A 16,470-nucleotide genomic window follows, 5' to 3' on the forward strand; every position below is an offset into this window, starting at 1 on the left:
TCTACATCGTGCCTCCCTCTTTTCTCCCTCCCAGTCCGACTCCCCTCCCTTCCCCAGGTCCCTCCTTCCGTCGTCACCGAGTGGTGTATAAATCCCCTTCTCTGGCATATCCCCCAGCACGGCGGGACGGGAGACCCTGGCACTTCGGTCCCCGGGGCACAAGCTGCAGCCACTGGCCTTTGGGTTGTTCGGACTTTGAACTCCTCGGCTCCGCTGCCCAATCCCCACTAGCTCGTTTCCGTAGGGGGCTCCCGGGCATTTCTTGGTGGGTGATTCCTCTGCTCCCGCTGCTGCACCAGGATGTCGGAGAAACGCGCGGAGGAGGCTACTGCAGAAGTGGGTGCCACGGTGAGCATCCAGCCTGACCCTCCGCCAGCTTGTTTGCCCCCTCCCCCCGGTCCTCCTCGCCCCCTCAGTCTGTCAGTTCGGGAATGGCTGTAAAGTGCTCGGAGATCTTCGCACGACAGCGGCGGCGCGGGGAAAGCAGGGGCAGGGCAGTGTTGTCGACTCTCTTTCCCCACCCCTTTCCATTGCTCTTGTCTCTTCTCAGGGGCTCTTTCCTCGCCCCTGGCGTTTCTCCTGTCCTTTGCTCTGAATTAGCATTTGCGTGGAGCGGTGGGTCCCCGAGTGCTCAGTGCAACGCGCACGTGAGAGAGACAGAAGTGTTTGTGCGATCACAAAGCGCGCTCTCTTTCCCCGTCTTGGCTTGCTTTATCTCGCCCTCGCCTTGTCTGCGCTCCAATCTCCCTTCACTTCGCTGCTCACCTCCCTGGCCATTAACCCTGCACGAAGCGCGGGCTGGTCCCTGATGGTTTCCTTTAAAAGTCTGTTGATGTTTTTGCTGCCCCTGGATCCGGTGCCGACCTGGTCAAGTGATCTGTGGCTGTGCCAGTCTGGCTGGCTGGTCGGGGTCCCCGGGGTCATAGCTGCGGAAGGGGGGAAAGATCCGATGTATCCAACCAGCAAGGGTGGGTGGTGGTTAGGGGCTTTGTTAGATTAACAAAGGAAAAGTAATAAAACAGGAGGGAGTGGGAGCACCTTAGTGCCTGTGCCTGGTGAGATTGCTCGGTGCAGGAGTGGGTGCGAGTTATGCTAGCGCATAGATTGGGTATCTCTGAATGTTTATTTTTCGTCTCTTGAGTGCTGTGGTACTGAGCATTGTGTGCTGTGAATGATGTTTGCCTGAGTTGTGTTTCTGTGCTGTGACCATTGGATATGCTGTGAGTGCTGTGGAAAGGAGCTCTTTGTACTGCAGCTGCTGTGGGTTGGACTGTTGTGAGGGTTGGTTGTGTGATGAGGATTTGAATTTTTGCATTATGTGGGGCACAGAGGTCGGGCGGGGGGGCGTCACAAGCTATTCATCCAAAAATGTGGGCGTGTGTGTCCCGTCCCCCCAGTACTATATGCAGTGCCATAGTGGATCTCTTTTAAAGGCTGCAGGGGCTGAAGCTGCTGCTTTAGAAATGTTTTTGCTCTTTTGGCTAGCTAAAGGTTAGTAGAGTTAGGCAAGAAAACGAATGAGGAAAAGAGAGAGAAAGAAGGAGGGAGGGTGAAGAGTGAGGAAGAGAGTGTAGGGAACAGATGGCATCACTATGACTTATTAGTCCTTGCGCAAATATAAGCTCTCATTATCAGTTTGGACAAAGACAAGTCCGAGGTGGTAAAAGAATAAAATGCCCCTGAACTAGCCTTTCCACTGCTGTGTTGTAGGGACTGGGGAGCACATTCAGCTGCCCGTGCTCATTGCAAACCTAGACAGAAAGTTATCTGCTAAAACGGGGTTTGTGGGGGTAAATAGGAAAGACCCTAACATGTGCCTTATGGCACTGGAACTTGCCCAATGTTTTTTTAGTAGCCGAGCAAACTAAATACTGCGTTCTTCCGACTGCCTCCCGAATTCCCAGGGGCAGCCGGGGGCATCGAGGTAAAGGTTAATACTACCCAGTCTTCTCTCCTGTGGCTTCTTTTCATTATATAGAATAAGAACGTGGAAAATATATTTTAAAAGGTCGAAATCAGAGCTGGGAAAACCCACATCACCTCCTGCACTAGGTAGGGAGGGAAGGATTTTCCCCCTCGCTCCATTCCCAGGGTGCTTAGGCTTCAATTCAGCAGGGTATTTAGGCATGTGAGTAGTTCTACTCAGAGTTGTAGGTCCTAGTGTCCTGAGTGGTGGGGCTCTAGACCACTCCTTTGGGGGGGTGGCTCCCCAGGTTCCTAGATCCCAAAGTGTTGAAGGATGGTCACTGAACTCCTTTTCCATGGCTCAGTTTCAGTCCTTTTCCAACAGTTCTCCCCGTACCCTAAACAGTCCCCCTCCGGGGTTCACACCCTTCAGACACTAGCAGAGGATTTTGTCAGTCTCCCATTAGTCATAGCCGGAAGTCAGGTCTTTAAATCTCAACCCCTTCTGACTAGAGTTTAGAAACCACTGCACAGTGCTGAGGGGTCTGTGAGTCTGGGGAATTGTTTTACCAACTGAAGGGCCTAGAATCCCATTGCTCAAGACACTGGGAACGAGGAGACCAGGATATGGTTTTGAGGGAGTGATCCAGCTCTTGGTTCAGGGAGGGTGGCTGAAGCTCTTCTGCCAGCATAGCGCTATCCACACTGGGGCTTATGTTGGTGTAACTTATGTCACTCGGGGGGTGGTTTATTCACACCCCCAGGTGATATAGATTATGCCGACATAAGATGTAGTGTAGACATAGCCTGAGAGAGCTTTTCCTGTCTCTGACCATGGGGAGAAGGGACACTCTCCACCCCCCTCCGAATCCTATATTAAGTAGGGTTACTAGAGTCCCAGCCTCTCCTGTGAGAAGGAGACTTTTGCAAATTTGTAACTGAAGTGAGATTTTGTTCCTAGGGTTGGAGGTGGGGTGGAGGATAGTTATTCTGACAGTGATATACACTGGGATGACATAGGAACTGTCAAGTGTCAGAGGGGTAGCCATGTTAGTCTGTATCCACAAAAACAACAAGGAGTTATGAGGAGAGGCTGAGGGAGCTGGGATTGTTTAGCCTGCAGAAGAGAAGAATGAGGGGGGATTTGATAGCTGTTTTCAACTACCTGAAAGGGGGTTCCAAAGAGGATGGCTCTAGACTGTTCTCAATGGTATCAGATGACAGAACGAGGAGTAATGGTCTCAAGCTGCAGTGGGGGCGGTTTAGATTGGATATTAGGAAAAACTTTTTCACTATGAGGGTGGTGAAACACTGGAATGCGTTACCTAGGGAGGTGGTAGAATCTCCTTCCTTAGAGGTTTTTAAGGTCAGGCTTGACAAAGCCCTGGCTGGGATGATTTAACTGGGAATTGGTCCTGCTTTGAGCAGGGGGTTGGACTAGATGACCTTCTGGGGTCCCTTCCAACCCTTATATTCTATGATTCTATGAGTCCGGTGGCACCTTAAAGACTAACAGATTTATTTGGGCATAAGCTTTTGTGGGTAAAAAAAAAAACCCTTCTTCAGATGCATGGAGTGAAAATTACAGATACAGGCATAAATATATATTGGCACATGAAGAGAAGGGAGTTACCTTACAAGAGGAGAACCAATGTTGAAAGCCAATTTAGTCAGGGTGGATGTGGTCCACTCCCAATAATTGATGAGGAGGTGTCAATACCAAGAGAGGGAGAATTGCTTTTGTAGTGAGCCAGCCACTCCCAGTCCCTATTCAAGCCCAAATTGATGGTGTTAAAGTTTGCAAATGAATTGTAGCTCTGCAGTTTCTCTTTGAAGTCTGTTTTTGAAGTTTTTTTGTTGAAGAAGGCTACTTTTAAATCTGTTATTGAGTGTCCAGGGAGAAAGAAGTGTTCTCTTACTGGCTTTCGTATGTTACCATTCCTGATGTCTGATCTGTGTCCAGTTATCCTTTTACATAGAGACTATCTGGTTTGGCCAGTGTACATGGCAGAGGGGCATTGCTGGCACATGATGGCATATATCACATTGGTGGATGTGCAGGTGAAGGAGCCTCTGATGGTGTGGTTGGGTCCTATGATGGTGTCGCTAGAGTAGATATGGGGACAGAGAAGGCAACAGGATTTGTTACAGGAATTGGTTCCTGGGTTAGTGTTTCTGTGGTGTGGTGTATAGTTGCTGATGAGTATGTGCTTCAGGTTGGGGGGCTGTCGGTAAGCGAGGATTGGCCTGCCTCCCAAGGCCTGTGAGAGTGGGGGATCGTTTTCCAGGACAGGTTGTAGATCGTTGATGATGCGCTGGAGAGGTTTTAGCTGGGGGCTGTATGTGATGGCCAGTGGTGTTCTATTTTCCTTGTTGGGCCTGTCTTGTAGTAGGTGACTTCTGGGTACCCATCTTGCTCTGTCAATCTGTTTCCTCACTTCCCCAGGTGGGTACTGTAGTTTTAAGAATGCTTGATAGAGATCTTGTAGGTGTTTTGTCTCTGTCGGAGGGATTGGAGCAAATGCGGTTGTATCTTAGGGCTTGGCTGTAGACATTGTGTAATGTGATGTGTCCTGGATGGAAGCTGGAGGCATGTAGGTAAGTATAGCGGTCAGTAGGTTTCCAGTATAGGCTGGTGGTTATGTGACAGTCACTTATTTGCACTGTAGTGTCCAGGAAGTGGATTTCTTATGTGGACTGGTCCAGCCTGAGGTTGCTGGTGGGGTGGAAATTGTTGACATACAGGTGGAATTCTTCAAGGGCCTCCTTCCCATGGGTCCATATGATGAAGATGTCATCAATGTAGCATAAGTAGAGGAGGAGTGCTAGGGGCCGAGAGCTGAGGAAGCATTGTTCTAAGTCAGCCATAAAAGTGTTGGCATGCTGTGGGGCCATGGCAGTGCCACTGACTTGAAGGTATAAGTCGTCCCCAAATCTGAAATGGTTATGGGTGAAGACAAGTCACAAAGTTCAGCCACCAGGTGTGCCGTGGCCTCATCAGGGATACAGTTCCTGACAGCTTATAGTCCATCCGTGTGTGGAATATTGGTGTAAAGAGCTTCTATATCCATGGTGGCCAGGATGGTGTTTTCAGGAAGATCACCAATGCGTTGTAGTTTCCTCAGGAAGTTGGTGGTGTCTCGAATATAGCTAGGAGTGCTGGTAGTATAGGGTCTGAGGAGAGAGTCCAAATAGCCAGATAATCCTGCTGTAAGAATTGTCGTACTAGATCTGACCCAGGGTTCAGCTAATCCCATATCCTGTCTCTGACGGTGGCCTGCACCAGATGCCTCAGAGGAAGACTCAGGAATCCCCCTAGTGGACAATTATACAATAAACTGCACACAGGAGAAGTTTCGTTCTAACCAATCTCAGTTAGTGGTTGTTTTACGCCTCAAGCACAAGGGTTTATATCCCTTACTTAAAAAAATGTTCCTCCTGTCTGTTGTAACTCTGGATTTTTTCATTTTCCACATAAATATGTAATCCCATTTTGAAATATGCTAAGCTCTTGGCCTCTATTATATCATGTGGCAATGAGTTCTACATGCCAGTTGTGTGTTATGTGAAAAATGTTTCCATTGACAATGTTTAATTTGACTACATTTCCATTTAATTGAATGTCCCTTTGTGTAATTACCTTTTCTATCCCACTCATCATTTTATCATGTCCTCTTTTATCCCTCTTCACTTCAAATTTAAACAACCCCGGTTTTGTCATTCTCTCTGATGCTAAATCTCAGAATTATTTTTCTCATCCCATATCTAGGAATTGAAAGAAAAGAAGGAAAAACTGGAGGAGAAGACTGTCTGCAAAGAAAAGAAGAAGGAGATAATAGAGGTGAGGCCAAATATATTCACCCCTCAGAACATACGTTTGGAGGGGATTTTTGGCAGTGAGAGAAGCAATTGGCCTGAGGAGTGCAAATTGGGACAGGGGAATGGAATCTGGGAGGTGAGACGGATGAGGAGTGCAGCCCAGTGGAGCTTATCAGGGAGGCAGGTGGCAGAATGTGAGTTAGGGGAGTGGGATGGGGTGAGAGGGATGGGGATGGGAAGCACAAGTCAGAGGGGAGTGGGCCACCTGGGAGGCAGACAGCATGGGGAGTATGGGCCAAGGAGCAATGAGAAGGTAGCTGGAAATTAAAATTGTAGACCAGAGGAGGTAGTATTGGGATGCATGGTCCGTGGTGAGAGGTGGTGGATCACGGAGGCGTGTGGCATAGGGTAAAGTGATAGGCATGGGCTGGGTGGGAATACTGAGGAGGTGGGTAGCGTGGGGTGGGGGGGGATTGAAGAGGTGGATGTCTGGGGATGTGCCCAGTCCCGTGAGGAAGGGATGGGATTAGGGTGGCAGGTGATGTGAGGGAGGCACAGACTAGGGAGGTTCAGGCACTAGGGGAGGCAAACATCATGAAGAGCACAGCCTAGAAGGTGATGTAGGTGATATGGGGAGCAGAGTCCCAAGGAGAATCTGGGAGGGTTTCTTGTGGAAGAGGAGGCAGGTAGCATGGGACTGCAGGCTAGGGGAGTGGGTGGAGGGTGGGTTGTGGGGAGGTGGGTTGTGTGGGGAGACAAAGTTGGGAGGGTAGGTGGCTTTGGCTGCACAGGCTGGCTGGGATGGGGACAGTTTCAGGCAGCAGGAGTGATGCGTGGCCTGGAAAGAGTAGGCCAAAGCTGATTTCTTCTGTGGCTTTGTTTTACTCAGGATGAGGAAAATGGTGCAGAGGAGGAAGAGAATCCTGAGGATGTGGATGAAGAAGAGGCAGGAGAAGAGGATGACGGTGGGAGCTGCTAATATGTGTGTGGGGAGAGGGGTTGGGGTAGCCAGGGTTGCATTGCCACAGAGACTGAATCTCCCCTCTGGGCGTCCCCAGCAGGGGCAGGTTTCCTTGAGCATTGCCAGTATTAACATGTGACTTGCTGTTTTGCTTGTGTTTAGATGGAGATGAGAATGGGCAGGAGCAGGACGGACATGCAGCAAAACGATCTGCAGAGGAAGAAGAGGAGGTGGGTGATGGCACTGGGAGCAGAGGGGGCAAGAGAGGGCTGTCCTGCCTGTCTGGGAGTTGGTGAAATCCATGTGGATTCTATCAGTGAGCAGTCACATCACCACCGTGGATCTTGTGTGACTATAGGATACATACATTTCATGTAGTGAAGGATAAGGAATCCCAGTGGATGCTGTGTACAATTGATCCAGATCCTCCACCTTCCTTATTACATGTAGGGTGCTTGAGATCGTGTGGGACCCTGGATCTCACATACATCAGTTATTTCTGTGGCTTATGTGGGAAACTGGATCCAATGTGAAATTGAGATTTTTAATGAGGTCACGGGGATCCAGTTTTGAGGGTGGATTCTAGGGATCTGACTAAGACAGGGTGGATCCATGTGGAGTTTATGTGCTGGAAATAATAGTGTGGATAACATGTGGATTGATCTGTCCAGGGTTCTTATACCATGCCTATCACTGGCGTATCTGAGCGCCAGTCACCTGTAGGGTCTGTACAGAAGAGGGGACTCCTGGGGGGGACAAACAAACAGAATTTGGAGTGTGGGGAACCATGTAGCAATGTGAATCACAGGCAGAGAGTGTGCTTCAATGTGTAGGATCACATATTGGGCTGAATCCTATGAAACATTTTGGGGGGTGGGGGAGTTCTGACTGTGCTAATCACACTCTCTCCCCTCTCCCTAATCCTGTATAGGATGAAGTTGATCCAAAGAGACAGAAGACAGAAAATGGGTCTTCGGCTTGAGTTCTCTCATCCCATCCTTTCTTACTCCATTTGTGTCTCCTGCCTCCATTCCAGCCTGTGCTTGCACTGTCATTTAGCCTCTGGCTTCACACAATCTCAGATGAGGAAGGATTAGAAATGCTCTCAGACAGGGAAGAGGGCATGGGACTAAGAGTTTCCCTTCCACCCCAAGTTCTAGCCTTCCTATGATGCTCCCAAATCTGAGGTTGCCCACTCGCCCAGCACATCTCCACTGCTAATTACTATTCCTGCACCCCACTCCCAAATAATCCCAATAGTCCTCAAAATGATGACCCCTCCTTTTCCCAACAAGCAACCTGACATATTCCAAATTCCAGACTCATCCCACAACAAGCGCCTCTAATCCCTTTTCACTTGCCACCTCTCTCCACTAATTTGATCAAGATTCTCACCCCTCTGCTTCTGAGATCTGCCCTCCAACATCCTCCTTGGGATAGAGAAGGTTGAGGGCAGGGATCTCATGATACCTATCCTAAGTCTTCCCTTAACTGCCTTCTATCTGATCCCTCTGAGAGAAAGAAAAGGAATGTTACATGCAAATAACTTTTTTTTTATTAAAGCGCACACACAGGCAGAAATTTAGCTTAATATTAAAAAAAAAAGGTTTACACAACAGGTAAGCTGGCCCCATGATTTTTTTCCAGAAGATAAAGGTTGTTTTTATGTATAAATTAATGTGTGTTGCAGTTTCTCATTTTGGGGCTTTTTTTAAAAAAAAAAAAAGAAGAAGAAGAAAAAGAGAAATAATTAGGGACCAAATTTTGATTTCCATTCCCCTTCCAGATTACCTTGTTGCTGTTTTTGTAAATTAAAGCCGATCCAGTTACGGCATTTTCTATGGCACAAACCGTCATAAGGGTGATAGATATAAATATATATATTGTTTTCAAGTAGCACTGTAAATAAACTCATTTAAAAAGATGTTGAAGTGTGCATTTGTCAGGTGGTGCCTATGGATCCCAATTCAAATTCTGAACCAACTAACAGGTTAGTTTGTTGAAGAAAAATAGCACCTGGGTTAACTTGAGCAGCAGTTGCTGCAGGGAGCAGCCAAGGGTGGTGCCCCCTGGCATTGACCGGGAGATTCTTGAAAAGCCGTCTGTTGTGCCTACTTCTTCCTCCCTTGCACTGCTTCACTGGCATGCCAGGAATCACAGAAAATGAAACAGGCCTATTTTACGGGTGATGTTCTGAAAGCACAGGTCTCTGCCCCAGAAGCAGCAATGCCCAGTGTGCCCAGGTTTAGAACAATGCCCAGAAAGACCAGGATTCTATGCTGAGGCTGCTGGATTCAGGTTCTGTGGTATTTTATAGCTTTCATACTGACCAAGGCACCCTGTGCAAAGTCATCACTGATCCCTGGATTGAGCAATCATAGAATCTCAGGGTTGGAAGGGACCTCAGGAGGTCATCTAGTCCAACCCCCTGCTCAAAGCAGGACCGATCCCCAGTCATACATATAAGGGTGCACAGGAGTGCTGGAAAGAGATTGGTCTTTAGTTCCTGGCTCAGACACATGACCTGAGTACAGCGTTGGTTAAAATTGTACATATTTCTGATTTTTTATAATTTTCGTTTAGATTTTGATTTACAATGGAAAAAATAGTGGAACATTTCTTGACAAAGCTTCATGAGAACCTTTTCCTGTTTTTGATCAGTTGTTTGTAACCGCTGTCCATGGAGGCCAATAACCCTGCCTGGTAGAGACCAGGAGCCACAGACTCAAGTGGTTACCTTTACATCTTTCCTTTTTGTTTTATTTTTAAAATCAGATGGAAATAAAGCTGTATACCAACCAAAACACAACAGCCGCAGAGTAATATTAACTCATCTGAACCTCATTGGCTTTCCGCTCACTCAGCCACTTTTGTTCTCAGAACAGTTCCTTCTGCAACTGGCTGTTCAACTGCAGAGATGGATCTGCCACCTGGAGCCTGTGTGTTTCCTGTTCCTGGTGTTTTCATTGTCATTTACTTAATTTTCTCAGCACAAGAACACTCAGTAGCATTCTGGGTGTCCTCTAAATACAGAGTGCCAATGGAAACTTCTTGGTTTTGTCTAAATGTCTTCTGTTCCTCCTGTAGGACTGACCCTCAGGAGATGCTATGACACAACCTCTCAGTGAGTGGTGCAGCTGTTGACAAGGTTTCCAGCCCCTTCCTATTTTGAATTAACATTCTCTCCCACTTGCAAATGGGGTGACTCCAGCATTCTTGTCAAGTTTCTTCTGTTGCAGTTTCTTGCTCTTTTATAATCACTCCAGGGTCAATGGCCTCCGGTTGAAGAAGTCTATTAGCTGCTGGCACTAAGGGTTGTGTCCTGCTGCACATGGGTCTCTGAACCAATGTGTAGTGGTCTCTCACTCTCAAATGAGGAGGGAGGCCGCTCTGCCTCACTACAGGCAGATTGCAAGTCACAGTTTATAGGGGAAACTCAGATGCTCTGGGCGGGACAGAGCCACAAACAGTCTATAGCCCAGCACCTTCTGGCTGGGGCCAATTGTACTTAGCAATCTATAAGGGAGCGCTGGCTCCCCAGGCAGGGCACAACACAAACAGTCTATAGCCCAGCACCTGGCTGGGGCAGAGCAAATGCAGCAGACAAAGCATTCTGGGGTCTAGCATCCTGGCTCAGGGGTGGACAGCAGATGAACGCAGGCCTCTTGGGCCTCAGGTGGGGTGGCAGGGGGATGCAGGCCCACCCAACTCCACCGTATCCCAGCCCAGGGTCCTAACAGTGGCGGAGTGTTCTACCACTGGGTCAGCAGGGAATCCCACTTGAAACACGCTGACTCACCCTCTGGCAGCAGAACCAAACCAGAGTCTGGTTCCCCTGGACTACTTCCTACCGCAGACTGGGTGTAGGGCTCTGCAGTCCATAGGTCCTCTGTCTTCTTAGGGTAGGGTGACCATATTTCCCTATGCTGAATATGGGGCACCTGGTAAAATTACTCGTATTCAGGCAAGTTTGACGGCAATCAATCTGATCTATGCAGTACAAAAGTTCAAATTAACATCAAGTTGACCAATCCCCCGTTAAAAAGAAATACTGAGTAGTTGGATTCTTTATATTTACCTTCTTTTCTTTAAGGCTTTAGGGTTCACATGGGGAGGGATGACACACACGCCCCTACCCCACCCCCCAACCCAAACACTGGGAGAAGTAATACACACACACTCCTGTACACCTCTCTCACACAGGGGTTGACGGACTGATCTTCCCCTCCCTGCTTGGCACTCTCTGCTCTCCATGCCTGGCTGGGCCTCGGGACTGACCTGCCTCTCCTGGTACCCGGTGCTGCGACTTCCTGAGGCAACACATTGGGGAGGGCACACAGGGTCATATGCCCCTCCTCCCCAGATTTCTGCCAGGGTTCACACCAGAATGTGGCCAGCAGCAGTCTTTCGACACTGTGTGGAAGAGAAGGGATGGAAGCTGCTTCCAGCCACAGGGAGGGGGTGGGGAAAGGGACCATGCCTTTGCAGAGCTCATTTCTCCTCGTCCCCTCCCTCCGCCCCATGTGGCTGGAAGCGGCTTGTCCCTTCCTGCCTGCACAGTGTCAAAAGGCACGCTAACTCCTCCAGGCTGCTGCTGGCCCCTGACATAACCCAGTTGCTGCCTGTCCCCTGGCTACAGTGCGGGCTGGAAGGGGTGAAGCCCTCAGGATGCATTATGCACCAGGCCCCAGGGAACCAGACTGCAGAGGCTTCAGCAAACCAGCCAGAGAAGTGGCTCAGCAGTGGAGGGGATGGGGCAGTCCCTTGCTCCCTGGGGGCAGGACACAGGGCAGGGGGGACAGGGAGGCACAGGCGAAGAGGATGCTAAGTCCCTGCCCTGGGGGCTGCTGTGGAGCCTGCAGGTTCAGGTCATGAACAGGCTGGAAAGTGCTTTCTCCCCTCGCAACTCCAGAGCTTAGCTAAACGGTGGAGGGGCTTCCCCATGCCAGGGCTGAGAGGGGCTTTGGCACATTCAGGGCTTGGCTTCTCCTGACCAGTGCCCCAGGCTGGAGGGTCTTTGGCTTTCCTGGGGCAATGGCCCAGCCAGAGGCAGTGGGGGAAGGAAGGAGCTTGCTTGCCAGGCTATTGGTGAACTGAGCATTCCCACCAGGAGCTGGATCTCCACACAGTGCTGGGAATGGGACGCGTGCTGCAGGGGGGATATCGAGGAGCAGCGGGGCTGGGGGCGGGGGTCAAAGGAGCAAAGCAGGGAGAGGACAGTGAGAGGGAGAGCACCTAAAGGGCCATCGGTGGGCAGCAGAGGTGACACGTAACCGGCCGCCACGAGGTGCCTGCCCACACTCACCAGCCTTGCACACCCACCTCCATTGTCAGCCACTGGACCCTTCCACACACCGCTGGTGGGCAGGCAGTTGGCGAATAGGGATCTGGCCAGCAGCAGAACCCGCCAGTACTGATGGGGGGAGACAGAAAATATGGGACAATTTGCCCGTTTTTAAGAAAAAGTCGGGACACTTGCAGGAGGGCTTAAATACAGGACTGTCCCTTTCAAAACAAGACATCTGGTCACCCTACCTCAGGGTATTTGACTGCTGGCAGTCCCTGCAGCTCCTCTGGGCAGTCATTTGACAGCGGTCCTGGCAGCTCCTTGGCACACTTGTCTGTCTCCTCCAGCCACAGGGCGCAGCTCCACTCGGGGCCTAGTTTGGGATCCTGTTGAGATCCCAGCTCCCTGGAAGAGCTGCCTGCTCCCTCTAGTGCTCCCAGCCCAATTGAGCAGTGGGGCTCTCCTTTTATAGTTCTTGTCCAGCCCCGGGACTTCTGGTGAGGTGGGCAGGGTGGATTTAGCTCCGCCCACCAGGGGGAGTGTAGTGGTTCCTCACTCTCCTACTCGGAGGAAGGCCACTCTGCCTCACTACACGATGACTCTAAGGAAGCCTGTGAGGTGAGTTGTGATAGGCTCACAAAGCTAAATAGGGATCCCATAAATCTGCCAAGACCCTTGTTTATTTTGATTCTCAAGTTCTTTGCTGTTTGTACCAACACTTTTGCTAAATGACTGCATTTGAGTGCACATAAGGGCGTGGCATGTGGTGCGGAACTGATACATTAATGCGGAGAGCAGAAATGAGCCACTTGTGAATTGTGGGTCATTCTCTGCCACTAACACGTCTGGAATCCCCTGGTGTGCTCAGTGCTTCATAATGGTTATTCCCTTGCTACTCAGCATGGTCTGCAACAGCTCAGTCTTCTAAGAAGCTGAGTACTTGTTCACTAATAAGAGGTTCCTATTTAGATCTAGCTCTACCCTAGACAAAGGGTGATCACGTATCTCATGATGTCAGCCATCCCTTTGCATTTGGCTTCCTCTATTGACAGTGGTATTGTGTTTAAATATTATTACCTTTGTGGCAGTGTTCACACCTGGCGGGACTAGACCACCTCCAGCTCTCTTTTGCATTCATAATACCCAGCTGGAGGCTGTGGTGATCTCATGCTATGTTATCATACAAAACAACCTCCTTTGTACAGGGTCCCATCATCAGCAATTTCCTCTTGATTGTCCCTGTCAGATTGGAGATACCTGGACTGCTCGTCCCAACCATTCAGATAGAAGGACTTCCTCAGCTGTTGTGAGCTGGGGTTGTTTTTTGTTTTCTTATTTGAATTTGTCAAATTTTCTTTCAGAAGCAGTTGGTAAATGAATCCTATTTACTTCAAATCCTCTTCCTGAGGCCACTGTTCCCAGGCACATTTGACATGACAATAAGCTCCTCACCTCCTCTTTCACATTTAATCAGTGCTGTGGCAATTTCATGCTCCTGTTCTGAAGTCCAGGCTACGCTTCAGTGGTTGCTGTAATGTGGCTTCCAACTCTTCACAGTCTGTTTCTACCTTGAACAGATTCATGAAACCACTCACAAACCAAAGCGATTCCCAACATTTCTTCTTTGTCTGAGCATCGGGCTGTGGTGATTTAGTAGTTTGAAAGCACATGCTTCTCGCTGTTCATCTTGTAAAAGGACAGGTCCCTATGCATGTCAGTTTACATTGAGTGAGATTTTAGGCTCTTTATTCATCTCAAAATATTTCAGCGCTGCTGCTTCTGTGACAACTCTTACTAATTTCCCAAAATTTTCCTTTTGCCAATAATCCCAGTGTCATTCTGTGGTCATCATCCTCAAGTAGATGCTGAGTGGAACACTTAGTCTAACAAATTAAAGATGAATTTGTTTAGGTGTGTTAACAGGCCCATGAATCGCTGTTAGCTCTTCTTGTTTTAGATTATTTTCGTTTGTGCAAGTGCTTCCATCTTTCCTGGGCCTGTTCAACTCCTTTGTAACTGATCCTACATGACTAATCTCATTCAGTCTGGTCTGGCATTTGTTACTGTTCAATTTAAGGTTTTTATTTTTTGTGGGGGTTTTGGGGGTTTGGTTTTTGTTTTTTTGGTTCACTGCAAAACATTTCTCTCATGCTTGTTATTTTTGCCCCAAATCAGGAGATCATCAACAATTTCTTCCATCTCATGCAGGTCTTAAAAGATCTGTGTTGTGATATTTGGGTGCTGAGCCAATCATGAAGAGAAGTTGCTGTCAAAAATGTGGCAGTTAAAAAAGGTAACAGAATGTTGGAAATCATTAGGAAAGGGATAGATAATAAGACAGAAAATATCATAATGCCTCTATAGAAATCCATGGTATGCCCACATCTTAAATACTGTGTGCAGATTTGGTTGCCCCATCTTAAAAACTATATACAGGAATTGAAAAAGGTACAGAAAGGGGCAACAAAAATTATTAGGGGTTTGGAACAGCTTCCATATAAGGCGAGATTAATAAGACTGGGACTTTTCAGCTTGGAAAAGAGACATTTAAGGGGGATCTGATAGAGGTCTATAAAATCATGATTGGTGTGGAGAAAGTAAACAAGGAAGTGTTATTTACTCCTTCTCATAACACAAGAAGTAGGGGTCATGAAATAAAATTAATAGTCAGCAGGTTTAAAACAAACAAAAGGAAGTATTTCTTCACAAAATGTACAGTCAACCTGTGGAACTCTTTGCCAAGGATTTTGTGAAGGCCAAGACTATATCAGGGTTCAAAAAAGAACTAGCTATGTTCATGGAGGATAGGGTCATCAATGGTTATTGGTAGGCTAAAATTTTGTCATGATTATTTTTAGTAAAAGTCACGGACATGTCACGGGCAATAAACAAAAATTCATGGAAGTTGTGACCTCTCTGTGACTTTTACTAAAAATAACCATGACAAAATTTTAGTCTACTGATGGCCCTATCCTCCATGAACTTAGCTAATTCTTTTTTGAACTCTATGGTTTCCCCTGCCACCGTGATGGCTGGGAGCTGTGGGGTTCCCCCTCTGCCCACGTCAGCTGGAAGATGCAGGGTGACCATATTTCCCAAAGAGAAAATGGGACACCCCCGCCGCTTGCCCGAGGCGTCTCCCTCTTCCCCTCCTCCCCCTCAGCACGAGGCTGTCGCCCCTCGCTGGAATCCTGAGGAGGGCCACCTCAGGAGTCGGTCACCTTTCGCTGGAATCTTGCAGGGGGCCCGCAGGGGCTGAAGCAGAGAATGTCAGGGAGGTCTCTTAAACATAGCTTTAGCTATTAGCCAGGATGCGGAGGAATATAAAACCATGCTCTGAAGTGTCCCTAGCCTCTGTTTACCAAAAGGTGGGAATGGGTGATGGGGATGAATCACTTGATGATTACCTGTTCTGTTCATTCCCTCTGGGGCACATGGCATTGGCCACTGTCAGAAGACAGGATACTGGACTAGGTGGAGCATTGATCTGACGCAGTAAGGCCATTCTTATGTTCCACAAGGAGAGTTAAAAGTGCAGGGTTTTTCACTTTACTGAGTCAGATCTGCCAAAACATTTGGTTTGCATCCACAATTAAAAATGCTCTTAAATCTTGAAAGGTTTCAGAGTAACAGCCGTGTTAGTCTGTATTCGCAAAAAGAAAAGGAGTACTTGTGGCACCTTAGAGACTAACCAATTTATTTGAGCATGAGCTTTCGTGAGCTACAGCTCACTTCATCAGATGCATACCGTGGAAACTGTAGCAGACTTTATATATACACAGAGAATATGAAACAATACCTCCTCCCACCCCACTGTCCTGCTGGTAATAGCTTATCTAAAGTGATCATCAGGTGGGCCATTTCCAGCACAAATCCAGGTTTTCTCACCCTCCACCCCCCCACACAAATTCACTCTCCTGCTGGTGCTAGCCCATCCAAAGTGACAACTCTTTACATAATCAAGTCGGGCTATTTCCTGCACAAATCCAGGTTTTCTCACATCCCCCCCACCCTCATACACACACAAACTCACCAGCAGGAGAGTGAGTTTGTGTGTGTATGGGGGTGGGGGGGATGTGAGAAAACCTGGATTTGTGCAGGAAATAGCCCGACTTGATTATGTAAAGAGTTGTCACTTTGGATGGGCTAGCACCAGCAGGAGAGTGAATTTGTGTGGGGGGGTGGAGGGTGAGAAAACCTGGATTTGTGCTGGAAATGGCCCACCTGATGATCACTTTAGATAAGCTATTACCAGCAGGACAGTGGGGTGGGAGGAGGTATTGTTTCATATTCTCTGTGTATATATAAAGTCTGCTACAGTTTCCACGGTATGCATCTGATGAAGTGAGCTGTAGCTCACGAAAGCTCATGCTCAAATAAATTGGTTAGTCTCTAAGGTGCCACAAGTACTCCTTTTCTTTTTGCTTAAATCTTGAAGTTGAGGTATGCTGGGCCTGATTCTCTTCTCACTTCAATATAAATGAGAACTCCACTGAAG

The 16,470-nt window shown here is 48.2% G+C and overlaps 1 protein-coding gene across 2 annotated transcripts; it reads left to right on the forward strand.

The window, feature by feature from the left end:
* The first annotated feature begins 77 nt into the window (after nt 1-77).
* On the forward strand, nt 78-8,609 carry PTMS (parathymosin). Of its 2 annotated transcripts, none has more exons than XM_048820727.2 (5): nt 78-348; nt 5,675-5,746; nt 6,614-6,689; nt 6,848-6,915; nt 7,617-8,609. In XM_048820727.2, exons 1-5 carry the CDS (start codon nt 301-303, stop codon nt 7,665-7,667), a joined length of 315 nt encoding a protein of 104 aa, XP_048676684.1. In that variant the 5' UTR covers nt 78-300; the 3' UTR covers nt 7,668-8,609. The 2 variants fall into 2 exon arrangements, with proteins under 2 accessions (XP_048676684.1, XP_074975829.1); XM_075119728.1 differs by lacking the exon at nt 78-348 and adding an exon at nt 417-647.
* Nucleotides 8,610-16,470: the final 7,861 nt, after the last annotated feature.

This window comes from Caretta caretta, chromosome 1 (assembly GCF_965140235.1).
Source record: "Caretta caretta isolate rCarCar2 chromosome 1, rCarCar1.hap1, whole genome shotgun sequence".
Taxonomy (NCBI): domain Eukaryota; kingdom Metazoa; phylum Chordata; order Testudines; family Cheloniidae; genus Caretta; species Caretta caretta.